The sequence below is a fragment of the Numida meleagris genome, chromosome 1, assembly GCF_002078875.1.
Source record: "Numida meleagris isolate 19003 breed g44 Domestic line chromosome 1, NumMel1.0, whole genome shotgun sequence".
Taxonomy (NCBI): domain Eukaryota; kingdom Metazoa; phylum Chordata; class Aves; order Galliformes; family Numididae; genus Numida; species Numida meleagris.
In genome coordinates, this window is record NC_034409.1 from 72,356,649 (window position 1) to 72,384,006 (window position 27,358).

The following is a 27,358-nucleotide window of genomic DNA, read 5'->3' on the forward strand; positions in this document are numbered from 1 at the left end:
AGCGAGTGACCTCAGGCACCAGAACATTCTGGGTGGAGACCGGTACCTGCCACCCCCTCCTCCACGGAACAGCTTGGAAAAAAAACTAACACGTCAGCTTTAGAAACAGCCCCTAGGGGCGGGATGTGCACACTGCAAAAAGGGGCAATGGAGTACATCGAGCACGACAGGCAGCAGCACCGCGGCTGCACTTAGAGTCTCGGGTGGATCGGAAGGGACGCCGGGCCGAGAAGACGAGCGGCCCTGCCCCATGCCCGCCCCCGAGACCGCCCCGACCCGGCCGAGCCCAGCCCCTTCTCGTTTGGGGGTTGGGAGGTGCAGAGTCGGTCGGGCGGTTGCTGAGAAGAGGTTGTGGGACTGTCATGGCACCGTTGAGGGACTGCAAGGTACGGGTGGGCCGGAAAGGAGCGGCGCAGTCAGCGAGCGGAGCCGAGCCGAGCCGAGCCGAACCGAACCGAACCGAACCGAACCGAGGGGCCGGCCCGCGGCCGCAGGTTGCCGAGCGGCTGTGTTTGTTGTGCCGCTGCTGCCGGGACAGTGGGCGGCGAGGGCGAGCAGGCCTCGGCTTCGGCCCCTGCGGAGGGGTGGGGCCGGGTGGCCCGGGGAAGGAGACCGTGGTGGGGGCAGCTGAGGCTGGGAGGGGGCATGGGGAGCTGGCTCTGCCTCCGTGTGGCCTCGTCCGGGGTCGTCTCGAGAGGCGCTGTTTTGGTGAGCTTAGCTTGCCTTGGGGGTTTGGACACTGGGCTGAGTCCTGCCAGCTTTCCTCTGGTGAAGAAGTGCTTTGAGAAGTAAACTCTTGTGTGAAAATCTCTGCGTCTAGTTAATGCTACAAACTGGGTTCAGTGTCCCTTTCACACTGATATCTAAGCGAGTCTTTTAGAGTTTTTAGGAGTGACAAGGTGGTGTCTGGGCAGCCTGTGGTTCTGATGGGCTAACAAGAAGAGTGTGGCGGGTGCAGAGGTGAAATGATACAGCCTTGCTGCCACCTTGCTGTTGTCACGAGTGGGCGTCTGGTGAGGAGTTGGCTGTGCTGTGGTTCTGTCAGGACAGAGGCTTTCTAGACTGGGTGGAAATGGTGGACGCCTCAAGCAGGTTGTCTGGGAGCAGTGTCCTTAAGGATGATGGCAGGCCTTCTTTTTCCCTAGTTCTGCTGTCTTTTTCGATGCTTACGCACAAATGGTTTCAGCCCTATGACCCTTGGAATGAAAAGGCCTCCTCTGGACAGGGTCACATTTTCCAGTGGGAGTGTACATAAAGCTGATGCGCAGAACTGGCAGCAGCACATATACCTGCTTCAGGCAGAAATTGTTCTCTAAACCTGATGAGGAAGGAGGTTTGGGGTCTATTTGCAGGGCTCCTTGCAAGGTAACCTCTAAGTTGCAGCCCTGACTCGACTACTCTCTTGACGATTTTCTTTATGCTGTTTCTGAACTCACACTCGTGAGTTGTAAAGACAGTTTGTGATTTTATGTTGTGGACTAGACTTTTAGGTTTGTAATGTGAATGCTCCAGTACTTGGATAGCTGGAATGTGAGCCTTTAATCAAATCCCAGTGAGAAAGCTTTAGAATATTGTTTAAAAAATGGCTACCAGTCTACCTACAAGATTTGATAATGAAGATCCAATATATATATCCAATCACTGGATATATGAGTAAGTTGGGAAGGTAAGCACCTGAGATTGTGAGGTGGCAAACTTGTGGTTGTGTTGCCATCCTGTGTGGGAAAACACAGCACTGCTGTCATCTGTAGAAAACAAGGGCTGTAATTCACCTTGTCACAGCTTCATGTGAGGTGTGCCTGCAGGAGAGGAGCTAGTCAAAAGGGAGCCATAATGAGTTAAGAATAGTTCTTGTATTATGAGGTCTGTAGCCTGTTAAGTTCCACAGTTTATGATGTGTTGGTTCTTTCTCCCCACTACTAACCACAGCTAATGGAGTTAATTGTCATAATGTAATGTCATATGTAATTATGACTGCAGAAGATGTTTCTGTAGCTGCTCAAGTTGTCTGTACAGCACAACAACAAAACACAGTTGAAAAGCATCAAAAAATCATCACTTTTGAAGTTTGTTGGCTCTGTCTGGAAAAGCAGTTTGTGGAATAAGCAGGTTCTTTTTTTGTTTATTGTGCAGGCCTGGCAGGATGCTGGACTTGGCCTGTCCACTGCTAGCAACGAAGCCTGTAAACTATTTGATGCTGCGCTAACCCAGGTATGACATCAAAGAAAAATAAGAGAATGTGTTTTGAAGGGTCTTGTGCACAAAATAGTCTTTGCTGTAGCTGATTTTTTAATTTTGTCCTGTCTGGAAGATGAGAAGAAGATGTATTTAGTTTTATTTCTTGAGGAAAGAACACTTAAGCAGTAACAGAGCTAGTGTGTACTTGTGTGTACTTACATGTGCACCCATGGTTCTTTCCCATAGCAAAGTCAAATCTAACAGGTAAGTTGTGGTCTCAGAGGTGTTACGTTCTTGCATATTTTCTGCAATTAGGCAGAGGAAGCAGAACCTGAGAACCAGGCTGAGTTCAGCCACTAGCTGTCAGTGGAAAGCCTTGTTAGCAGAGAGCTCTGCTTAATGTTGCAGCTGTGGGAAAAACTTCAGCTGGATATGCCTATTGCACTTGACACTGGAGAATCATCAAAGAAACATACGCTGCATAAAAAAAAGAAGATTGTTAGCTCTGCTGGTGGCCAGAGTAGCTTAAAGGAAACATCTTCTGTTTTCTTCATAAACAAACTCAGTGTAAATGTAAAGTTTCTATTTTGTCTTGCTTCCTTTAACTTTTACCTGCCAGGGGCCCTGGGCTACCAGATCTAGTGCCTGTCTTACTGGTTGGCAACCCTGCCAGTGGCAGGGGGTTTGTAACTAGATGATCTTGGAGGTCCCTTCTAGTCCAAGCCGTTTTATCGTTCTATGGAAGAATGAGAAGATGCCCAGTGTCACTGGCACTGTCTCTCTCTTTTGCAGTATGCAACATGGTGCAATGATGAGAATCTAGGAGGTATTGAAGGGTGTCTTTCCAAGTTAAAAGCAGCAGATCCAAATTTTAGTAAGTATAACTTTTAACTGTTAGTATGGGAAGTGCTGGATAATATGTAAATCGCTCCAAAAGTAATGCCTCCTGCTTATTTTCATGGAAATTGCAATAGATACAAAGAGCACAGTAACACTATTTTACGTAACTATTTCTCAGCTACAAAACACAATTTTTCAACGTAGTCACCACCACTAGCTATGAATTTTCTCCAGAGATGACCAAGAGCCTGCATGCCATGCTTACAAAAATCTGTACTAGTGGAGGTGGCCTGCTGTTGCCTCTGCTGAAATGCATCACCTGCCACCTCACTGTGCTGATGTCCACTGTTTGGTCTCCATAAATGTTCAGCAAGCATCGATAATGTCAATAGTTGGCATTATTTCTGCATGGAGGAATTGAGTGACACATCTTTGCTTCATACGCACCTCCATGTCAGATGCCACTTTATCAGACTGCCCCTCTGCTGCCATATGTCATACAGCCACAAAATGTTACAGAATATTGGCAGGAAAGTTCAACCTCTACTTTTCTACCATTTGCCTCTGACATTTGGACCAGCATAATAAAATGGGAGGTATTATTTTCAGAGCAACCCTTTTATCTTGTTTCTTTCTGTTCACTGTACTTCATTTTGGCAAGTGGAAACTGGGGGGTTGTATAGAATTCTGTAAAGCTTCTTTAGAGGGGAGAGCAGGCTGGGATGATGTTTTTCATTTCAAGTCTTATCAAATGCCTGTCATGAAGGGCAATGAAAACTTGAAGCTTATGAGACCTTTCAGTCTTCTGTGGCTACACATCAGACCCATTTTCGACCAAACCGACGCAAACCTCTTCATGCTTGTATAGAGATTAATTACCTGCATTTCTGTACAGCTTATGTTGTAATTTACTGATATCCGTAGTAATGGGACATGTAATTGCTAATGGACTGGAGCTTATTGGCACTGGAAGCTCAGTGCGGCTCAACAAAGATCTGGGCAGTGCGATGAAAACAATGATGACGCTATCAAGATCTCAGCCTCTGACTGAGCGGGAGAAACTTCACGTATTGGCGTTGGACATGTTTGCCAGTGGGTAAGTGGCTGGCCCTGTGGGGAAGGGGACAGCAGCTGGTTTTGTCATTCAGGACCTTCTTGCTGTTGCTGTGTACTGCTGCCTTAGGCTATGTCCCGCTTGCTCTTCTGTTGTCCACTTTCTTCCCACGACAAGTACTGTGAAGAGCTTAAGCTATCAGAGGTCAATGCGATGCCTAGTAGACGTGTGTCCTAGCAGTCTAGCTAGTCATCTAGCGAAGAATTGGGGTGAGGTGTTTGTTATTGTTCTCAAATGTATCTCCCAAAATTGTATCACCATCAGAATTCTCCCTGGGAGGGGAAGTGATGTAAGGTCTCTGTGTCATATCTTTAAGCGCTTCTTATTTTAAATCTGTTTTAATTACATCAGTGGAGTGAAGGGTTAAGAAATGGGATACTTTTATGTATAACTACTCTTAGGTCTGGTGTAATATAATACAGTCCTAGACCCACAGAAGCAAATCTTCAAACATACTTTTGACAGAATCACAGAATTGCAGGGGTTGGAAAGGACCACAAAAGATGGTTGAGTCCACTCCCCTGCTAAAGCAGGTTCCCTACAGCAGGTTGCACAGGTAAGTGTCCAGATGAGTCTTGAATATCTCCATAGAAGGAGACTCCGCAGCCTCTCTGGGCAACCTGTTCCAGTGCTCCCTATGTCAGAAAGTAGAGTGGGAGATGCTAGTATCAGAAGTTCTGTAAAGCATTGTTGTTCCATTCAGTATGATGAATTTCTGTGCGCTCTAGAAAGGTAATAATTCACTTTATTATTTGTCAAACAAGTGAACATGGCTTTATCTCACGTATTTCATAGCAAAGGTAAAGAGAAAGCTACTGAAGCCCTGCTAGTATGGGTTCAGTTCCCACTGGAGCAAAGATGTCTGTATGCATGTGACTCTAGATTAATTATGTAATTTGAATTACTTAGATTGTAAAACACCTTCAAGGTCATCAACCTGAACTAACGAGTCCTGTCATTTTACCAGGTTCTTTAGTGTCATGTCCACACATTCCTTAAATACTTCCAGGAATGGAGGGACTGGGACTCCGTCACTCCCCTAGGCAAGCCATTCCAATGTTTGGCCACGCTCTCTGTGAATAAATTCTTCCTGATATCCAGTCTAAACTTCCCCTGGCACAACTTGAGGCCATTCCCTCCTCCTCTTATCTCTTGTCACTTGAGAAAAAAGACTGACACCCTCCTAACTGTAACCTCCTTTCAGGTAGATTCTTCAGCCTCCCCCAAACTGATCAACCCGTTTTCTCAGTTGGTCCTGTTATATCTTGTTTTACAGTCCCTTCAACTTTTTTGCTCTTCTGTGAACGTGTTCAGCAACTCAGTTCATTGAGTTGTAGTGAGAGGCCCAAAACTGAACACAGTAGTCAAGGTGCAGCCTCACTATTGCTGAGTTCAGGGGCAATCCTTTCCCTAATCCTGCTGACCACACTATTTCTGATGTAGGCCTGGATGCTGCTGGCCACCTGGGCACACTGCTGGCTCACATTCAGCTGGTTGTCAACCAGCACCTTCAGCAACTTTTCTGCTGAGCAACTTTCCAGCCATTCATCCCCAAGTCTATACCACTGTAGGGTTGTTGTAACTCAAATGCAGGACTGGGCGCTTAGCCTTGTTGAATGTCATGCAATTGGACTTAGCCCTTTGATCCATCTTATCCAGATCTCTCTGCAAAGCCTTCCAACTCCTGAGCAGATAACAGCAGATCACTGTACAAACCAGGAGTTCAACCTCATGGGAAAATCTTTTTGGTTCAAGCTTGTTTCTTTTTCCTTGTCTTTTGCAGCTTTTGTAAGAATACTTTTTTATGTGATTTCCCAGAAAATGCCCTGTTTAAATAATGTCATTGTTTCTTAAAGAAAAAAACAAACGTAACTAAAATTTCTTCAAGAAAAAAAAGGCACTTGATGTTGAATCTTCTCTTTTTCAGAACAGCAAGAGTTTAGAACTAACAGTAGGGGCAGGTATGCATGTGTTCTTTCAATGATCGAATTTTTTTGTTTATAGACAGCTTCCAAAAGCTTGTGATGTATGGGAACAGATTCTACAGAACCATCCAACTGATCTGCTAGCCCTGAAATTTTCCCAGGACACTTACTTCTACCTGGGATATCATATACAGATGCGGGATTCTGTTGCTCGGGTTTTTCCTTTTTGGACACCTGAAGTTCCTCTAAGCAGGTAGGTCATGCTTCATTTTCAAAATTGCTCTTTATCTGATGTATGCGTACTTTTTGGTTTTAGGTTCAAACACATCTAAATAATAGGATTTCTTAGAAACAAATGCGTAGACAAGATCAATGGCTTATAAATGAAGTCAAGTGAATTATAGGTGACCACAGCTAGAACATCTCCCCTATATCCCTGCTGACACTGTTAGTAAGGTTTTTTGGTTTTGTTCTGTTTTTTTTTTTTTTTCAGAAGTGAGCTGTAGCTCATTTAGTAATTTTTGCTATCAAATAAGGCACATGTCATGTAACACATAAGATAAAATTGTGTACTCGCAGAAGGCAGCAGCAAAATGCCTTTAGGCTCTTGCATGTCCTGTTTGTTTTTTTCGTTTGAGGTCCACATTGTTGTTGATAGATCACATTAGTGGAAGAAAGGACTTAAAGAATTAAAGTGTAACTCTGAAACAAAGGTTTGGGATGTCCTGTAACAACTGGTGCAGCAAAGACTGACAGGAAAGTAGCTTTATTTTTTTCCTATATCTTAGCCCTGAAAATTTTGGTTTCCCAAGGTTAATTCAGGATAATCTGAATGTATTGTCAAGTAGGTAGTTAATATAAAAATAACTTGGGATAATTTTAAAAGTTACTTTTAAGATCTGTTAAATTATTTGAAAGCTGCTAACTATGTAAAAATCTACACGGAGTTATACATGAGTACATACACTTAATGTTTAGAGAGAGGTAAATAGACCATCCATAGGCAAGCATAATTTTCTGAATATTCTTTTAATGTTTCTGTAGACAAATGCACTGTACCTCAGTATCAAGAACAAAATGCTTTTCTCTTCCACAAACAGTGCAGACAATATGTCTGCACTGAATAATATGTCAGACTGAATATTAACATAATAATCTATGGCATTCTGCAATCTTCACAGCACAGAATGCAGTGTCATTTTTCCATCAGTGTTATCTCAGCTGAGGAAAATGTGAAATCCTTTGTTCTTCTTATGTATGCTAATGTCAGTTGAGAAGTAATACTTTGCAGTTTTAACTGTATTTTTGTAAATTTTCTTAGACACAATGCTACAGAGGTGTGCACATTGTTATCCACTTAATTGTAAAGCAATAGGAAACACCCATTTACTAAACATTCATTGAAGTGTAAAAATCTGGCAAGTACTGTGTGTCTTCAAACTGACAGGCATGTAGAGTTGCATATGAATTGATACTTACGCAAAAAATAAAATATAAAAATATATATTAAAAAAAAACAAAAACAAAAATACCCCAAATCTTTATTCCTCGGGTGTAATGTACTCCACAGGTTTTAGTAACTTTTTTTGCCTCCTGAGTTTAAAACCAATACCTCAGCAGATATTTTCAGAAAAAGAAAAATATCCTGTGGTGTTTTGCAGTTTACGATTCTGCAAATACAATATCAGTTAAATATTTCCTACAATTACTGCATTGGATACGTGCACCGAGCATATAACAGCCCGGTTTCTCTGTACATTGGGCCTTTATTGCTTAATGATGGTGCCTTGTGCTTTTACAATGACTTCAACTGGTTTGAAAAAGCCACGTAATGTGAAGGTGCTTCCCTGTAGTGGGCAGTGGAGAAAGTGCAGATGGCTATAGTCGAATGTGTTGCCTTTGAAATACTCAGATAACTTTGGTGACAGCAGTTTCTTACTTCTGACCACCTAAGTTTTCATCTTTATACAACTGCTGTGTGGAACTCTTAATTCCAGCTTATCCAAAAGGGTAAATGTCAGCAGCTCTTAAAATACTGGTGATACGCATCTTGTCACTGATTCCTGTGCTGGCATCTCTGGGCCTCTCATTTCCTGTGAGGACTAGCTCATTGTTCCATATTCTGCAAGCTTGAATCCTTGAGTCCTACAACAGCAGTGTGGTTTGCCACCAGCAGCAGCCTGAGAGTGGGTATCTTTCACCTACAGCCTGGTGGGCCTGAGGAGCCAGAGTAGTCACCTTCTAGAAACTGGAGAGTGTTTTGATACACTCCCACTCACCACATTCTAACTGTAAATCTGAAGTCACTTGTGGGTGCTTTCTTTTTCCCATGTTGGTAAAATTCAATTTGTTACAAAACAGGTTGAATTTCAAAAATGGCATAATGGTGGTTTAGACTAACTACAGGAATGGAGACATTGAGTCTAAATATTGGCTCCATTATCTACAATTCAGCATTGAAAAAACTGTGTTCCCAGTTCCATGTGATGCTTTGGCCAACACAATCAGTAGATTCCATGTTTTTAGTATAACTGTTGGGCATGAGGAAGAGATAGTCTTTTGTTAAATACATGCATTTATAATAGGTAGGCTGTGAGCTCTTTCTGTTGCTCAGTATTGTGTAGTACTTTGCAAGGACTGTTATGAGTTAAATGCTGTTTCTAGTATGTTTTTCAATCCTTGGTTAAATCTAGTTCTAAATGAGTGAAGTGTTGCTCTTTTCCGTTTTGCTTAGCTACGTGAAGGGCTACTATTCTTTTGGACTCATGGAAACAAACTTTTTTGATCGTGCTGAGGAGCTTGCCCATGAGGTAAACTGCCTGTTATTGATGGTAAAAGGTTTTTAGAATTCTTAGTCATGTGCTGCCTATCTCTGAGTGATGTTTTGCACAAATACTGTAAACTGATCCTTCATCATCCCAGTTTTTAGTAGAAGTAGAAAAGAGATAAAGCTCAACATGGAAATGCTCGGTTGCATAAGAGACTATAAATAACTATACCTTAGAAGGATTCCTTCATCTGTGCCTTTTGCTGCATCTCCCATGTGTAACTGGCTGTTAACTTCTACTGAAGAATGTTAGATTGGTTTATTGTAATCTGTTCTCGACAGTTCATTCTGTTTGAGTTCCATTTTTTTTCCAGATGTATACTTCTGGATTAGTGAACAATTAAGTGTACAATGTTCCTGGGGATCAAAATTAGTCTGCATATACCCATTTTTTAAAGATAGTAGTTGCGTTTGATTTTCTGCAGTCTTCAGGATTATCCCTGTCCTTTACGAGACTCTGATGCAATTAATCTGTAATGGATGTCCTGTTAAAGGTTCTGTTGCATCAGGTTGCTGACAGTGGCAACAAAGACGAAACATTTAACTGCTAATGACTAACCTTACAAAATGGCTTAGACATAATGGAAATTGGAGCAAGCGAGAGTTATTTGCTCAGTATTCAGAGCTGGCTGTGGTCTTAAAGAAAAAAACAATTACTTGCAAGGAACTGTCACAGACTATGTTATGCCTGTGCATGCAACTCTTTCATGGTCAGTACTGATGTATGTCTGTGAAATAAAATGTCATTGGATAAGCATAATTAAATCCTGCATTCTAAAGCTGTTTTGCACATGTTCACCTCTGTGCAGTAGAATTCAGGAAATGAAATCATCCAGTAAACTCTTTCTTCCTTTCCGTCCAAATCAGTCTTTCAGGTATAGCTAGTTGGAATAGTACAGGGTTGTACCTAACATGCAGCAAATAAAATTAGTCTCTTGTTTCTCTGTCAACAGTAATAAATGCTTATTTGCCGGTTTGAGAGATTCATCACGTTTCCTTTTTTTCACTCACAGGCTTTGGATATAAATCGGACAGATGCATGGTCCGTTCATACTATAGCTCACATAAATGAAATGAAAGCAGAGGTGGAGAAAGGGTTAGCATTCATGAAGGAAACAGAAGACAACTGGAGGGTAAGTTTTGTCACAGCAATCTCTGAAAAATATCCTTTTAGGTCTTTTTTGCCTGCTCCAGCCAAGTCCTGTGATTCTTTCTCATCTAATTCCTTTCTGTCTGTATACACATTACAAGCAATGCAAGTTTCAGAAATGAGTAGAAAACTTCACTTGTGCTGTTATCCATGCCAATTTTGAATAAGAGGCAGAAAATTGTCTGTTATGAAGGGCACACACTCTGGAATACTTTAAGCCATCATTGCTGAGATTACTTAAATGCCAAATTACACAAATTATGCATCAGTAGGGAAGGATTCACACAGTCTGTCCTTCTCACAGTGCCTTATGTTAGCTAGGAATACTGTTTAAAAAACAAACAACTGCTTTTCAGTAGGAGTGTAATTTGTACATGCACATACCATAGTTACTTTTTTCTAAGCAGATTGAACTGGCTAGATATTTTGCATGACATAAAGCCATGACCATTGCTGGCAGATGAAGCATCAGATAAAAATTTATTGTGATTATTGTGATTCATTGATATGTGCATGTTTATAGAAGCAAAGTGAGAAGTGATATCTTCATAGTCTTTTTGCTTAGACTGAACATCAAACATCAGTTGAGGAACTCGTCTAGATTCTTCAGGTGAACCAAAGATGAGCTGTGAAATAACACATCAAAAGCAAACATTTCAGAAAGCTCATGTAATTAATTAGGTCGGGTTTGGTTTTTTGTTTTTTTTTTTGTAGTTTGGTCATTTTTCTTTGCTTCTGGATAGGAAAGGCTTCTTAAGTCAACAGTAAAGAAATTATGCTTTTGTCTCTTTACTAGTTACTCAAGTTGCTTTGTGTATCTGACAAGTTTGATATATAGAAAAACGTTGTATTGGACGGCTTAATTAGTCTGTCATGTGGTCCTTTGCTGCAAGTAAAGCTTAATTTGTGATGCACAGCATGTTTTTTCTTAATGATTACCTGCAGAGCAGGTAACATCATAATATTCAGAGCAGAAGGTTGTGTGGTTTGATGTTGAAAGAACCCCGTAGAGTTTATTTCAGTCATCTGAGCTCATCATTTCATCTCACCCAAAGAATAAGGCTGGATAATGAGACTAGATGGATGGTTTATATTGCAGGTATTTTTTTAAGTTAATCTGTTCAGATATGAAGCTTAGATGTGCAAGCAACCCTCTCTTGAGGTTCATATCTCTCAAGTCTTCAGAAAGCATCTCATCCTTTGACATAGTAGTTTTAATGACAGTTTGTGTGGCATCTTCAAAACCACCAACAACCAATTTCGAAATGGGTCTCTAACTTTTGGAAACTGTTTGGACTTTGTTTCTTAACACAGTTTCATGTCTCTTGTCATTTATATCCTTTATCCAAATAAAACAAAATTTTCAGTAAAACAAAAGTAGAATTGTCTGATGTAGCCTCGCCCAACATAGTTAAGTCTTATAACAGCTGACATTGTCATAATGGAATATATATATTCACTTCCTTTATAAAATATTTTTCTTTTTAGCCATCATGAAGCCAGTTAAAATGTAATCACGTGTAAGAAAGCAGAGCTATCTAAGGCCTTTAATAAAGTTGCTTGTACTTGGCCTGATCAATTGAAAATTTTCTAGTGATTGGGATTATCTATCTATACTGCCACAGTTTTTGGGCTCCTTTTATTTCTTTTAATTCGTCTTTCTCCTTCTCGCTAAGAGTGGCAAAGATTTTGTACAGGTTTCTTTGTTATTGTTCTTCCTCTCACAGAAATGCAGTTGCCATTCATTTTGTATGCGTGTTTCAGCATGAAATCAGAAGGGGCAAATTATGTCACCTGAGGGGACCTTCATGCTAGTACAGTTTGGTTTTAAGTGGGAATGTCTTTTCTCCAGAGCTGTTGCAGTGAGTTCTCATAGTCTGTTTCTGTTTACTGATTTGAGCAGCCAGTGAGCCCACTTCTCCCTTAGCAATTTAATCTCATTCAAAACTCAAAATCAGCAGCAGAAGAGGGGGTTGTTTTATTCAGTGAGGTAATCCCATATTCTTGTTCATATGTAATTTGGAATGGTAATGTGACAGTAAACGTGGTATTACCAGATTCATGCCAAGCACTTAACTACTTGAGCTGCTTGTGTTGGTTTTGTGGTATGGTATTAAATAAATAAAGATTACTTAAGGACTTATTTTAGCTCTGTAAAGTTCTGACATTCACTGGGAATGTTTGTGCTTCCTGAAATTGAAGCAGTTGTCACCATGATAATGAAAATGCTTTTTCCACTTGTGAGAAGAGTAAATTTAACTGCAGAGTTAAGAGAGAATGAGAAGAGAGAGAACCTTTCTGGAATTTTGATTTTTTACCTAAAGATTATGGAATGATATTCTTGTTTGTCTGTTCTCATCGTGCTCTCAAAATTACATTGCCTTGAAGTATAGGCTAGGGAAGAGCATTTGAAGAGCTGAGAAGTACTGTGCGAGGTTGGTAACATTCAGTGAATATTCATCTCGTCTGATGAACTGCCCATGCATTTGTTATCTGTTTTGTAGTGAGTAGTAAGACATAAGTTTAAGAAGTGATAACTCAGTCTGAAATAGGAATCTAGATGGGTGGTATGAATGGCCCTCATAAGGTGGGCATTTCTACGCCCTGTCTAGCCACACTACTTTAATCAAGACCCTTACATTTTAGATAGGACAAGTCTTACTTCTGTTATAGATGTGTTTTTGTTGTTTTTTTTTTCCTTAAGAAGTGCTGCAAAAGAGTGAGTTCTTCTGAGGCATACAAGCACAATTCTCTGGAAAAAGACTTGGGAAAAACTTTGATTTTCCAGTGTCTCCCTGAATTTGCAAGGAGCAAATGTAACAATGAGAAATTAAATGTAGGACAGCTCATTTGAAGTTCTTGTCTGTCCTGTCTTTTGAAGTACTCACTTATTGCAGAGAAAAACAGAAATCTTCCTAGATATGTTGAAAAGTTATTATTAAAGCATAATATTTCTCTTTTTTTACTTTTTTCCAGAACAGTGATATGCTTGCTTGCCATAATTACTGGCACTGGGCTTTATACTTCATAGAAAAGGTATGAGATGTTTTCATATTTATGATCCAGACAGGTAATTCATCCAATGCTAGTTAAAAGGCAATCCTAGCATTTATAGGGTTGTTTTTTTTCAGGTATTTAAAGAGATGCTTTTATAAAATAGCACAATTACGTTTTTACAAGGTAGTCCTCTAGTACAATTATTTTGAGAATTTTTAATTACATTGAACAAAGATCCATTATCTTTGCTAGAATGTTGAAAGATTGCTGTGAGGTTATTCCATCTTTGAAGATTAGATAATCTCACTGATTACACTTGGCATGATTATTTGATAGAAATATGAATTTAGATCTTTTATTTTTAAAAAAAATTAGATAAAATTATCTCCAAATTCAGTACTAAGTTACTGACCTTGAAATTCTCTGACTAGAAAAAAAAAGACACTAATCTCTAAATTTCATAGCTAATGTTATTGATCAATGTTATTAATGTTTAATTATATTGATTATTAATGTTACTAATTCTTGTTATTAAAGTGATTTTAAGTTTACTGAAACTCTTTTATAATGGTTGCAACTTGCCCAGCATATCAGGTTGCAATGCAGAATTTCCTTGGACTTCATAGTGCTTAGCACTTGTCACATTTGTCTCCTTAATGAATTGAACCCCATGTCATTGAAAAGGTGCCATACTTTGCTCAGAAAACAGTGTCAGTTGCTTATGTTTGGTACTAATAACATACAAAGCATAGCTCTCAGCAGTAGTCTATCAGCTTGTTTGTTGTGCCACCTTCTGTCTATACAGCTTTTTTTTATAGCTTGCTTAAAAAAGTGCATACATTCAATGAAACAGTAGTTCTTGCAAAGAATCCTGAAAGGAAGATTAAAAAGAGAGATGAAACCTCATCTTTCTCCCTCATGTGTAACACACACCAGTATTTGTTCTCATTATTAGATGAGACCTAAATATACTGGTTATTTTAGCTAGTAAATCCTGCTGTATCTCTCTTCTCTCTTTCTTTTTTTTTTTTTCTTTGAGTATTGAGACAGTGAAGTAATATTATGGCATCTCTTAATGGTATTTATAGCTTTGGTTGCTACTCATCACTCTTGCTTACTTTACCAGAATATTAATCATGTACACAGTCCTTGTTTGCTTTTACAGGGGGAATATGAGGCTGCTTTAACAATTTACGACAATCATGTGAGTAGGGGTCTTTTATGTTTATTGAAGGGCATGCTTAAGATCATGATACATTCTTCTTCTCCATGAAATTGAAACCTACCACAGTGTGCTATGCATACGTAATATTTATATCTGTTGTTAGGAAAGTGATTTCTCAAGAGGTGAAATGCCCCCAAAACCTCTCTCTCTCTCTTATTCGTATTGTTTAGGTCTAAGTTTTTTTGGGGGGAAAAAAAGAAAAAGCTTTTTAAAAGGATATAAGATGTTTTTCCTATGAAGTCAAGTTACCCTTACAAATAATTGATTTTGCATGTTAGATATTAAGTTAACAGAAGCAAGCGTTTCCATTTCTAGTTAATATGCTTTGGTTCTATACCGTGTAGATTTCAACACAATCTTAGTAAATAAAATCAAATTTGGTAGGATAACATATCTTTGTAAGGATTGTAAAAGCAATGTTGTCATGAGGAAAGTTGTGCAGATTCCTGTCTACTAAGTCTGGCAAAGTGAAGCAATATTTATGGCATTATATTGGGGAAAAAAACCCAAACAAATTTGGTGACCCTCTATGCTTACTGAGTTGAACTTCATAACAGGTAAAGCAACACAAGTGAAACAGTGTATTAGCATTTGTTGTTACAAATTGCTGTATTCAGGAACGATGCAGTTAGCAATGCTATTGTGAGACAGGTATTTTTGGATGAATAAAAACATAAAGTTTATTTTGTACTGTACACATGAGTTTGATTATCTGAGTAAGTTCCTAGTACACAGCTTCTGAGTACTTGTGATTACAGATTGCTCCTCGGCTCCTGTTGAGTGGAAGCATGCTGGATATAGTAGATAGCTCTTCAATGCTGTACAGGCTTCATCTGGAAGGTAGGATATCCAACTGTAATTGTTTTTAAAGAGTAAGGGTAACAGTTTTCTTTTTGCCTTCTCTTCCAGCACACACCCTAGCGCGTTGGAAAAGTGTTTAAAGATACTTACAGGGCAAGCTTGGTCAGTGCTACAGAAGAAATCTTAAAATTCTACTCTTGACAAAAGCCCAGTGTGAAATTTATAATAATAAGCTGAATTGGTTTGGCTGGGATAGTTAGTTTTCTTCATAGTAACTCTTGCAGTGCTTCATTGTGAATCTGTGAGCAAAGCAAGTGTTGATAACTCACACATCTTTCAGCCGTTGCTGAACAGTGCTTGCGGCAGTTTGAAGGCCTTCTCTATTTCTCATGTTGCTCTGCCAGCAAACAGACTTGGGGAGTGCACAAGAATTTGGGAGAGGACACAGCCAGGATACAGCTAACCCTAAGATGTTGCTCAGCAATAAAAGCTGGGGAAAGGGGGTCATTTTCAGAGTTAGAGCGTTTGTCTTCACAAGAAACTATTACACATAACTAAAACCCACTTTCCTGGGAATGGCTGAACTTCTCATCTGCCTGCCAATGCAAAGTAGTGAATGACCTCCGTCAAAGGTTTCATTTCTTTAGGAGTTCTTGTTCTCCAAAGTCTTAGTTTAGTGGGGACCTTTTATCCCCCATTTCACAGTTTGTTTTTTTTTCTTCTTTTTCTTTTCTCTCTGTTAGTGTGACACACCTGGCCCAACAGCCAGCATGGTGTGGTGCCTTCGTTGCCATTCACAAGCATTATCACCTTTTGCAGTGGTCAGCTCCTTCAAACCGCACTCCTGAAAAAGGTTGCTTGTCCCCCTTCTGCTTATCTTTACAAACATAAGCAGAAGTACCCTGGCATGGTGACACCCACCGCTCCACCCCCTAGATAATTTGCAGTTGTCATTTAGAGTCTTATCACCAAAAAGGCCTCATGAAGCAAGCTTTGAGGCAAAAGAAAAAACAGTTCTTGTCTTCCATACACCCATGCCATTCAGTATTTCATTCAGCCCAAGCTAACAGGGGTCACATTTATTTTTTTGAAGGTTCAGCTTATATTGTCCCTGGAGATCTGAGGCTGAAAAATCAAGTACGTTAGCCTCTAAAAAGCTATAGAGCTTCCTTCAAGTAAATTTCAAATTACAGGCTGTATATTTTGATATTGATTAGCCTCTGGCTTTTGTGTATTCCCATAACTCAATGGCATTTCTTCTTAACTTTTTAAAGCTAGAATTTGTGTTCCTGAACAGGGCAAGGAGGACTTATGACAATAATATTCTATTGAAACACTAACGATACATTGGGTTTGCTTATGAAATTCATCTTATTACTCTGTATAATTTGATTGCTGCGTGTGATTTGCTGTGAACATCATCTCCAAGGAGATGGGAGCAATCGCTTAATGAAGACAGAACCTCACATAATGCAATCTAGAATACTGGCAATAAATTACTGACAGTCAATAAACCCTTTGCCCAGATAAGGCAGGCTGTAACTAAGCATTGCTCTATAATATAATTTTTGCCACATCAGGGACTGTTTTCTTGAGTTCAGTAGCAATGCTATCCATGCCACGTGATGGTGGTTTATACTACTAAGTGATGTAAAATTATCTTTTACTCATAGGTGTAAAGCTTGGAGACAGGTGGGACAATGTCCTCAAACGTACAAAGAAGCACACCAAAGATCACGTTCTTCTTTTTAATGATGTACACATCTTGATGTCCTCACTTGGAGCCAAAGACCACAAAACTACTGATGAGCTTTTAACAACTCTTCAAGAACTTGCCAAGTAAGTTACGTGAATTGAAGTACTGTATTGAATAAGTATTTTGTCCTCTGAGCGTCTAAGTGATAATTTCTCTGGCTTGCAGAAGAGACTCCTCTCTGCTTTACTGTGTCACTGGGACAGGTCTGGTTTCAATAGACCGATGTCCATTTAGGACGTCTCTATAATTATTTTTATGAGTTAATGGGCTTCTGTTCTTGTTAAGCAAGAATCTCTTACATTTGTCACCGACACTGAGTGAACGTTTGCTTTGTGTTTTCGTGCTGTGGGTCCATAGTAAGTTATGTGCAGTAGATAAAGGATTTCACTTGTATAATAATAAGGGCATTTTACAGTGTGTGTCAGCTATCTGTGTTTGTTCTTTCTGCTCTGTTTTAAAAGGTCCTAACCATCAGTTGGTAGCGCAACTGTCATAGCTACTGTTTGGTGTGTTGTAAAGTATGTCTGTGGGAAATTGATTTCTAAGCATTGCTAAAATAGCTCTAGAGAATTTTGCTTTCAAATTCACTTATTTGCAAAAATTGTATATTGAAACTTTTCAACTAAACAGTGTTGTGTTTTTCATATTCTCTGTAATGTCTAACAGTAAATGATCGTGATTATTTTTTTTTTTTTGAGAGTGTTCATCTATATATGATGTAAATGTAGCTGGTGGACCCTAAAAGCAAGCTAATCGTTCAACTGGTACAGTTTTAAGCACAAATTTAGTGATTTAGAAGTTGTAAGCAATAGAACACCTGATTAGATTCTGAAGTAAATACAGGGGAGGAAAAAAAAGATTAATACATTGATATATAACTGCTCTAAATTGAGTCTCTCTCTTAAGTGTGACTGATATTTTTGAATATATGAATGCTGAACAACTCCAGCTGAAAGTGAATAAAAGACTGCTGAAATCTGGAGAGAATGTGTCAGGGAATGCAAAGCTGACATATGGGTTTTGTAGGGTAGTAAACTCACAACAAGTCAAATGACATCCCTGTTTGCCCAGCTTCTCTACCTGGAGTTACGGTACTACCATTCCTCCTCTGCTTTCTGGCTGTAGCATCATAAGAATTCCATTTCATCTTGCTTCAAGCCCATAATTGCTGGTATTGCTTTGCAGCTTGCCAGTTACAATTTTCACTAAGTTCTAGATTCCTCTCCCTCCACACACGCCTTGTTTTTCCTCAGCATCTCAGCATCTATTGCTTCCCTTGTCTTAGAAAAGAAAGAGGAAATAAGAGCCTGAAGTTCTCACTGTTTGTTCCTGGCTATAATACCTGTCAATCCAGACTGAATGTAATTTCTGAGAATACTTATGAAAAAAAGTATCTGTCAAATCAAGCCTAAGCATGTCTGATTTGACTGAAGTAGGAGATGGTAAACATCTTTCATATTATTAGATGATAGATTATTAGATACGTGAGTATATATAAAGTATATAAAACTGTGCACACCACTTCAGGGAAGCTTTAATTAATATACACTACTTGCTTTTTCACCCAGTGATTCGTTTTGCCTGTTTGCAGCCTTTTGCAGCAATACAGCTGTGCATTTTTAGCTGTAACCTGAAGCATTATAAAGCTTAATGTTGCTATTGAGGAAACGGACTGTGAGATGAAGGGATTATTTTAACGTTTTGGATTAGTGGGTTAATTGTTAAATGATACCATAGGATGTGTTTTATTTGTTGCCTGTTGGTTCGGTTTTTAAATTATTTGTTTAAAAAGGCAGTCATAGAACTCTAGCACAAACAAAATTCGTTCCTAGCTTTAAAATTCACAAGAATTAGGACTTTTTTTTTTTAAATTCAGTGGTGCTCTCTGGTGGTTGGTGCCACATTTATTTTAATAGATAAAAATGTTAGTTAATGCAGGCATATATGTTGTTCTTCGTGAATCAGTACTTCAGATCAAGTGCAAGAGGAAGTGTAAACCAGTATTCTGTGTCCGTGGGAGTTTGAACAAATGTTTAAAGGAAGAATTTCTTTATCATTTTCAGCTGTCTCAAACTCCTTATTGAAACTACACATCTGTTCCATGCTCTTAACTTTCCAGGAGGCAGTATTTTAAGGAATAGTGATCACACAGGGCAACATTATGTATTGAAAAATCAGAGTCAACCTAGTGAAAGAGGAGAGAAATTCGTAGTAGTAACTCAAAGAGAGCACTGAGTATTTAGGACAAAGTTTAGTGTTTTGAAAGGCGTATCTTGAAAAACAATTTGTTTTTATAGAAAGTATGTAGATACATCAATTTTTCTCTTTTTTTCTTATTTCTTTTCTTCATTTTAATGAGTTAATTGTAGCAGTGGGGCATTTCCTGAGGTGCTGTGTAGCCTTCTGTTTACAGCAATGTGTACATTTTGTGATTTTTTTGCTTGATAAGTTTATAAGACACTAAAGTGGCTTTCAGCTATCATTGCAAGCACTCTAAACTCAAAATCAGTGACTAAGGTTACTACTTGGGCTCCCCAGTGTTAAAGGCTTAATTTGAAAATTTACAGAAAAAATCAGTTCTGAGCAACTGGAGGAAATTGATGTGTGCTCTGTATTCTCGGAAACAGATGTATTTATTTTGCTGGTGTCAGAAAGCTCTCCTCCCTTCTGGTTCTGGCCATCCACCTTTTGGCACTGAAATGGTACTACCTCAAAGGTGATCGCTGTCAGCAAATTCTGTAGAGGTGGAAAAACAGTTCCACGTTGTCCCATTGGAGGTGTTGCCTGTAGACCAAAGAACTGCAGTTTGGCTACTTGTGTTTTTACATATTTTAATATCAGGAAGGATGTCAGCTAGAATGTATGACTTTGCCACAAGATTGTCATGCTGTATGTCTCTTTCACTCTTAAACTAAAAAGAAGTATTAAAAGCAAACAACCTTGAAGAGCTTTCTGAAATCCCTTACTGTTTGTGGGCCTGCAAGTAGTCTCTCGTGGTTAGAATAAGAGAGCAGTTTTTGTCTTTGGTAACAGTTTATATTACAAGGATGATGAGGCACTGTGCTGCGTGGCAAGGTGTTTTGCGTAGGATTGATTGCCAGTTTTGGCACCCATGAGGACAGTCGGAGGACTAGTAGTAGGATGCTCTGATATGAAGATCAGAAGAGAATAGCGCAGAGTTCTCTGGCTTTTTTCCTAGCCAAGATGACATGTTGCAAAAGGTTGGGCTTGTGACATGTGCGAACGTATTCAGAAAAATGAAATCCAGTTGTCTGATGAGTAATAAAAACGTGAAAGTAAAATAACCACACCAAAAGTTACTATCTAAGTACAGTACCTGAAATACCAGGCTTTGTAGAGTCAGAAAATAACCGTCTGCAGGCAGTGACAGACTGGCATTGAATATGCGTATTTCTCATTTGATTTATGAGAGTTAATCACTTTCTCATTCTACAGAGTACCTTGTGAAGACCATGAGCTTTCTCTGGCTCCTAGTGTGGGGTTGCCATTATGCCAGGCTTTTGTGGAGTTTGAAAATGGAAATTGTGACAAAGCTGTAGATCTGCTGTACCCAATCCGTTACCAACTAATCCAACTAGGAGGCAGTAATGCTCAGGTAAAGGACATCAATAGAAGACGTTTTGATGTGACTCAGTTCTCTTTCAGTTGCCTCCTTTAGGTGTTTTCATTTACTAAGAGCACTTCATTCTTAGAAGAAGGAACATCTAGACTGTGCTCCTGACTGAATCCTGTTTGCAAGTGTTAGCTATTCAAACATATCAACAGGAAAACTTTCCTTGGGAGCTTTTAGTAAATGAGATGTTGTAATCAGCAATACTTTCTAAGTTACTTACTAATTTATATATTTACTAACTTCTTTTTTCAGAGAGATATTTTCAGCCAGTTATTGATTCATGCTGCTTTAAACTGTAAATCCCAAGCCAAACAAAACCTTGCTAAGTGAGTATTTTTCTGGGCAATTTTTTTTTTTTTGTGGTAATAGTACTGTTTTTAAAATCAGGATGTAGCATGTACCTCCAAACAGCTACGTCTGTACTGAAATTACACACAAGCATTCTGGTTCTGTCTTAAACAATGGCATCTTGCCAATTGGTTATGTACTTAATGGACTCCTAAATTTTGGTGATTGCTGGAAATCAAGTTTATCCTAATGATAACACCTGTTTTACTGGGAAATAGGATTAACAGACTTTGATATGCAAGCTTGCTTTAGTACAAATCACAAGAGTTTTGCTTAGTAGAAATTGCAGATGTTGCTCATTGGCCTGCTTAGAATTCTGTTTATTAACTGAGTGCTTAAAGGAACAACTCCTCAGGGCAACATGAAGCCTTGCCTTTTTGCCTCTTGGAAGTCTTTTTGAAACATGAATAGTAGATAAAATATCAAAATGATTATTTTGTGCACTCTTAGCGCTCATTTTCAGTCTCTGTCAGTGCTAGAAAGAACACTCTTCTGCCTAATCTCACTGCCAAGGCCAAATGTTTTCAATAAAGAAAATCTGCATCTCACAAGCAGGTCTTTAGGTATTCCTTTCCTGCTCTTGTAAGGCTACTGCTGGTAGTCGTACAGGAAAAATGATGTACTCAATGACTTTCTTCCCATTTTCCTGCTACTTATTTTCCTTTTTCAGGTGCCTCCTGAGAGAACGTGATGTGATGAGACCAAATTCACCGATGACGGAACGACTTATAAGGAGGGCATCAGCTGTTCATTCAATGGCATAAATCTGTCCTCAATGCTAGCAATAAGCTTAACAATCAAAGTCTGAGTGCTGGGAGTGGAGGGATGCTATGCTGTAAACCATGCTAGAGAGTACATAGGAGCAAGAGATCTAATGACAGCTTACATGGAAGATATAACCTGAAATGCAACAGCTTTATATCTTGGATGATTCCACAATGAAATTAGAAGATTACCTGCTTGTAATGCACAGTTATCTGAATCTTCTTGGGACACTGCTTTTCTAGTATATTTTCTTTAAGGTTCCTTCTGACCATACTAATATTCAGTGCAGTAGTAGTGCCTGGCTTTCAGTCATTCATTGGCCCAGTTTGCTACTTCATTAATATGTTAAATTATCAGTAAACTTTTCAGATAATTCAAATGGACCTTCTCAGCATAAAAATAGGAAAGCATGGGGCCAGAGCCAATACGGTGTCAAGCTCCCACTCCATTAAGACTTGACTTACCCTGGCATTACAGATCTGATTGCCTTCAGAATCTTTTTCCAGGTGCATATTTTTTAACTCCCTCTTAAAAAAAAGTTAGATTTTTTTCCTGTCAGTATGTTGCCTCACAGATTCTTGGAATTAGTATGTGAATGAAACCAGACAACAGGGACAATAGCTGACTGCTGGATTGGACTATTTTAATGTGGATACTTACTTGGCACTTTTAAGTATGTTAGGAAAAAGTGAAAGCCTGAATTTCAGCTAAAACAGTGCTATCTCTGAATGGTAGTTGGGGCTAGAATCTTAGCGCTTTCCTTAGCTTTGGGGAAGTCAGGCCTTACTACCATCTCAACAGCACGCCATGTTCGCAAAGCAGAGTCTAAAACTAATTTTCATGCACTTTGTAGGGACACTGGACATCTCAGTGCAGATAAAGACTGGAAGGGAGCTCTCACGAAAAGAGAGCTCATAGTAAGTGACACAAAGCTTTATCCTGGTACAAATGATGTGACAGGCTTTGGTGCTGCAAATAAGGCACAATATGAACTGTAATGCTTTGAGAGTCTCTGGTGCCTCTGGATTTCTGCCTCTGCAGTGTAGCGGAAGTAACATGTTGTCTTACAGCAGTGATCTGGAAATCCCTAGTGGAAAGAAGATAGTATTTCAAAGCAAATATAAGGCCTCCTCTTCCTGTTCCAGAAGATAAATGTTTCCCTCTTTAACTACCTAAGCTCTGGCATCTGGAAGCACTCCTGGACACATACGTGCCTGCGCCTCCTTCCAGCTCAGGCTCTTCCCCATGTCCCACAGCAGCCCCTTCTCACATGTAATCCTTTTGGTGCAAAGCGCTTGTGTAGCTGGTCCTGCACTTACCCTGGAGTTCCTACATATACACTTGAAATGCGCAACTGTCTTACTGCCAGCCTTCTTCCTTCATTTGAGGAAAAAATATTTTAGCTATAGGTCAATGACAATCTGTGAAACCATGTAAAAGGCTTGCAGCCTTTTGAATCCTGGGGAGAGTCATAGTTCCCAGCATATCAGATAAGTCAGTATGACTGCCAGACATGGCACAGCTTATTTTTATTTTTAGTTTGTGCATTTCAAGCAGTGACTTCGGGCAAATAAATTTTTACTCAACAAATGTAAGAAATCTTACTAGGCAACAAAAGCCTGAGAAATCTACTGCCTGCTTACAAAATGTCTATCTTAAGCAATGAGTTGCTGGATAAATCTAAGAATGACATTTTTAGTACTTCTGATGTAATATGATTTAGAATTTCGTCTGTTTTACATCAATAAATTCAAGGATGAGCTCAGCTAAGCAACAAGCATGTGACTTCTTTGCCTGTAAGGATGAAGCTTCTGAATGAGTTATTCAACTTGACTTTGTGAACCTATAAAATATGCATTGTCTTTTCTTCCATGAATGTGACCAGAAGCTTTTTCATTCACTTAGTACTACATGGTTTGCTATAAGAGAGCACTTCTGCTTTTCAGCCTTATCTTCCCCCTCTTATTTTTATTTGAAATGATCCAACTGGTCTTTCTGAACCATTTTCAATTACTGTTATGGAAAATAAATAGCAAACACACATAGCTTAGTCAAGAACAATAGGAGAAAACAGGAAGAACTTAACCAGAGCATACTGACTCCTAGAAGCTCCCCTTTTGAAATCTCAGGAGAGCAGTGGAAAATCAGCTGGTACAAACTACTATGTAAACATTTGCTGCTATACTGTTTTGCACAGACTGTGCAGATACAAACACAGCTGCATCCTTGGCCTTGTTTTGTCTTCGCCACTCACTTTGAAGTGAGCAGGCTGCCTTCCTGGAGCCTCCCCTGCATTTCTTTTTCTGATTTAAAGATGAGTAGAAAGAGGAGTAGGGTACTCCTCTGTACTGCTCATCAGACTTTGAGCCTGGGCAGTAACTTCCCTGCCAATATCTCCTATTCATATCAGCAGTATTTTTTAAGATCTGCAGAGCAGCCACAGAGGCAGAAGTCACCATTTTACAGCTCTTTCCTGAGCTGCTTTATTTGTTACCTGAGCTCAGGCTGTGCCCTTAGCTCACTTACCTCTGGAGCTACAGCTTTGTGAGTGCTAGCTGTTTCTTGTCATCTGGGAAGCTGGTGATGTTGTACTGGCTTCACTGCTGTCAGAGCTGCTACTATTATTGTTCATAGCAGTTCTGTTAACATTAAGCAAACTAAGCTTTTGGTAAAAAGCTTATTTAGAATGTCTTTGCCATAGTGGGTGTATCTTTTAGGACCTGTTAAAAGAAGTTAAAGACCTGACTGATTTAGACTGCTAGTGCTGCTAAGCTGTACTAAAACCTCCCTGTTATCTTCTAATTAGTACTATCTCACCAGCTTTGTCTGCCATTTTAGATCCAGATAAGGCTGTTTTAAAACTGACTGTTTATTTTGTGGTATGTGTGGGAAATTGCTCTGAAAACTTGGCTGTCATCCATCATCTGGTTGAGGCCGTGCCTAGGTTCTTGTCACGCAGTGCCAAAGCCCTACAGTATTGTAGCTTATTGGTTTTGTTGGTGAAGAAGGCATATCACAGAATCGGTGGTATAAAGATCTACTATGGTAACAGGGGCACTGGTTTGGAGTATTTTTTTCTTAATTCTGTATCATCTAAGTTATTAAGAGGGTACTTGGTTTTTTAAAAACATTTTCTACCTGTGTTTATCTAGTAAAGACATACATATTTCAAATATAAAAGAAAAGCCTTAGTCAGCTGCAGGAACCTCTCTAATTGATAGGATCTTTAAGCTGATACATGCACTTTAATTTCTTTGCATGCATTGCAGCTGGCCAAGGCAGAGGTGTTATTGTGCCTGCCTGTATACAGCCACTGTGCAGTCTCAAATGGCATGACAGCACTTGACAGTGGTGAATGGGTTTGGTCCAGGGCCTCAGATCTTCCAGAAAATTCCTCTGTAGTCTTGCAGGCGCAAGCCTGCAGCCACCTAGTCCTTAAGATTAAGAGGCCACCAAGCAGCTGTGGCAGAGGGGCTGCACATTAACAGTTTATGCTTCTTCAATATTGTTGCCAACGCTTTGCAGAGGTCTGAATGTGCTAGGAAGCAAAGTGAAGCCCCAGCACGTTCCTGGGGCAGGCTAGGAAGCTGTGTCTGCTCCTGCTCACAGGCATCTCACAACACTCCATCTCTAATGGTCAGAAGGTTTTAGGCAGAGTGGAGGGAGGAGGCTGCTGAGCAGCTGACTGCAGGTACCACACCTGGCCAACACCAGCTGGTTGGCACCTCAGTGCACAGGGGTAGACTGGAAAAAATGCATCAAGCTTGCTAGGGATTGTTTGGCTTTTTAAAATGATTTTTTTAGTGGTGCTGCTCATAACACACTCTGTGATTCTACTTTATAAACTCTGTGTTTCATAGCATGAGTTGTTGTTAATTCACTCAGTTTAAAGACAGGAACAAAAAGAAGGCATTCACAAGTCAAGAGCACTGCTGGCACCCAAGAGCAAGTGTCCATGCTAAAGACTAGCCCATATGATGCTTCCTTAAAGAGGGTGCAGTTACTGAAGCATTGAAGAAGTATGTATGTGCTTTCAGCATATGCATTTTTAACTTTTCTGAACAAGCTTATTCAGTTAATGAACTTGGTGAAAGCCATTAATCAGGTTATAATATAACCTTTGTGAATTGAGGCAGATGCACCAGGGCTTTCAAGAACCTGCTTTTAGCCAATACAGAAATCCAGGAGAAGCATTGACAAGTGGAGTTCTATCTCACGTAGGCTACTTAGGACATAGTCCACAAGTGGCAGTCATAATAGGCTGTACTAAGATTGCCAGAAAAAAGCAAATGTAACTTCTGCTCAGTCACTAGTAATGAAAAAGGTTGCTTCCAAAATTCTATCATTTATCATGAAAATATGCCTTGATGTTTGGTCCTAACTTGAAGCTTGCTTGTTGCAGCAGCAACTGGAACCATAATTCAGCATTGTGGCTACACAAATGTTTCACAAAGCATTATTCCTGTCTTCTCTCATACTAGGTTTGTAACCAGGATCAAAGGGCAGGGGATTACTATACCCCTGTTTTTGTAGCTTTCTTCTCTTTTCAGAAAAGTTACCCCCACATAAGTGCTTGTCTTCTTTCCTCAGAGCAGCTCCCACATACAGTCCAACTTCCCTCACCCTCACTCAACTCTGGTCCCAAGCACCAGAGTTGTGGCCACCACCTAGCACATTTCCTGCCACACTTTTGGAAATGCAATCTCAACAATATGAAAATGTAGCTTCTTTCCTTCTCCTAGATTTGTGATTTGGGCTGACTTTGTCAGCATCTCACTGGCATTCTCCATATACTTTCTTGCCTGGGCAGAGCAATGCAAGTACAGCACTATGTGTCACAGCGCTCAGCTCAATTATTTAGAAGTTACTCCTCTTGGTATTCAAACACATCCCTAGAATAAACCAATACCTGAATACTCTTCCCACTTTTTAAAAACAGTTCTGCTACTACATAGTCATTCTAGGTTTTAGGTCTTTACAGTAGTTGTTTACTACATGGAATCTAACTGAACTACCATACTACTTCATATAAAGGACTACATATCAGCTCAACATTCCCTCATGTATGTACCATCAAAGAATCAGACTGTATACTATGAGGGGTGATCCAAAAGTAATGCCAAAAGTAATAAAACATAAAAAGTAATAAATATAATGTTTATTATGTATTATTTTATTATTATCAGAGGTGGATGTTGATGGTATGGCAGTAGAGACTGAACCTTCCCACCAATATTCTGTTACATGTTGTTGCCGTGTGACAGACAGCAGCAGAGGGCAGTCTGACAAAATGGTGTCTGACATGGAAGTGGGTATGAAGCAAAGGCCTATCATTGAATTCCTCCATGCAGAAAAAATTGCACTCATTGACATTCACTGATGTTTACTAAGCATTTATGGAGACCAAACAGTGGATGTGAGCACAGTGAGGCCATGGGTGGTGTGATTCAGCAGTGGAGACAGTGGGTCACCTCTGCTGGTGCAGATTTTACAAGCATGGCATGCAGGCTCTTGTTGATTACTGGTGAAAATGCATAGCTAATGGTGGTGACTATACTGAAAAATAGGGTTTTGTAGCTGAGAATTTGCTTTATCAAATATTCTGATTGTGCTCTTTGCATCTGTTGTAGTTTCTATGGAAATAAATAGGTATTACTTTTGAAATGACCTATGTATCTTTCATACTTATCTGAGCACCTATACTAAAATGAAAAACTACATCCAGTGGCTACTTCATTAGGTCTGTTTAGTTTTGTCATCTGTTTATATATGGAGACAAACTGCACACAAACAAGCTG

At 39.6% G+C, this 27,358-nt stretch overlaps 1 protein-coding gene across 2 annotated transcripts; it reads left to right on the forward strand.

Moving 5' to 3' along the window:
• TTC38 (tetratricopeptide repeat domain 38) lies at nt 144–23,337 on the forward strand. 2 transcript variants are annotated; one of them, XM_021393398.1, is made up of 14 exons: nt 144–386; nt 2,134–2,211; nt 2,971–3,052; nt 3,943–4,114; nt 6,137–6,310; nt 8,792–8,867; nt 9,898–10,017; nt 13,011–13,070; nt 14,197–14,235; nt 15,015–15,096; nt 16,731–16,896; nt 20,270–20,429; nt 20,700–20,773; nt 21,466–21,559. In XM_021393398.1, exons 1-14 carry the CDS (start codon nt 363–365, stop codon nt 21,557–21,559), a joined length of 1,401 nt encoding a protein of 466 aa, XP_021249073.1. In that variant the 5' UTR covers nt 144–362. The 2 variants fall into 2 exon arrangements, with proteins under 2 accessions (XP_021249073.1, XP_021249082.1); XM_021393407.1 differs by lacking the exons at nt 144–386; nt 2,134–2,211 and having other exon boundaries at nt 2,999–3,052; nt 3,914–4,114; nt 21,466–23,337.

Excerpts from the sequence above, each read along its gene's own strand:
- TTC38 (XM_021393398.1), top strand. The coding sequence starts at position 363 with ATGGCACCGTTGAGGGACTGCAAG. Across the intron at positions 8,868-9,897 it reads CTGAGGAGCTTGCCCATGAG|GCTTTGGATATAAATCGGAC; the intron begins GTAAACTGCCTG and ends TTTCACTCACAG. Across the intron at positions 20,774-21,465 it reads GCCAAACAAAACCTTGCTAA|GTGCCTCCTGAGAGAACGTG; the intron begins GTGAGTATTTTT and ends TTCCTTTTTCAG.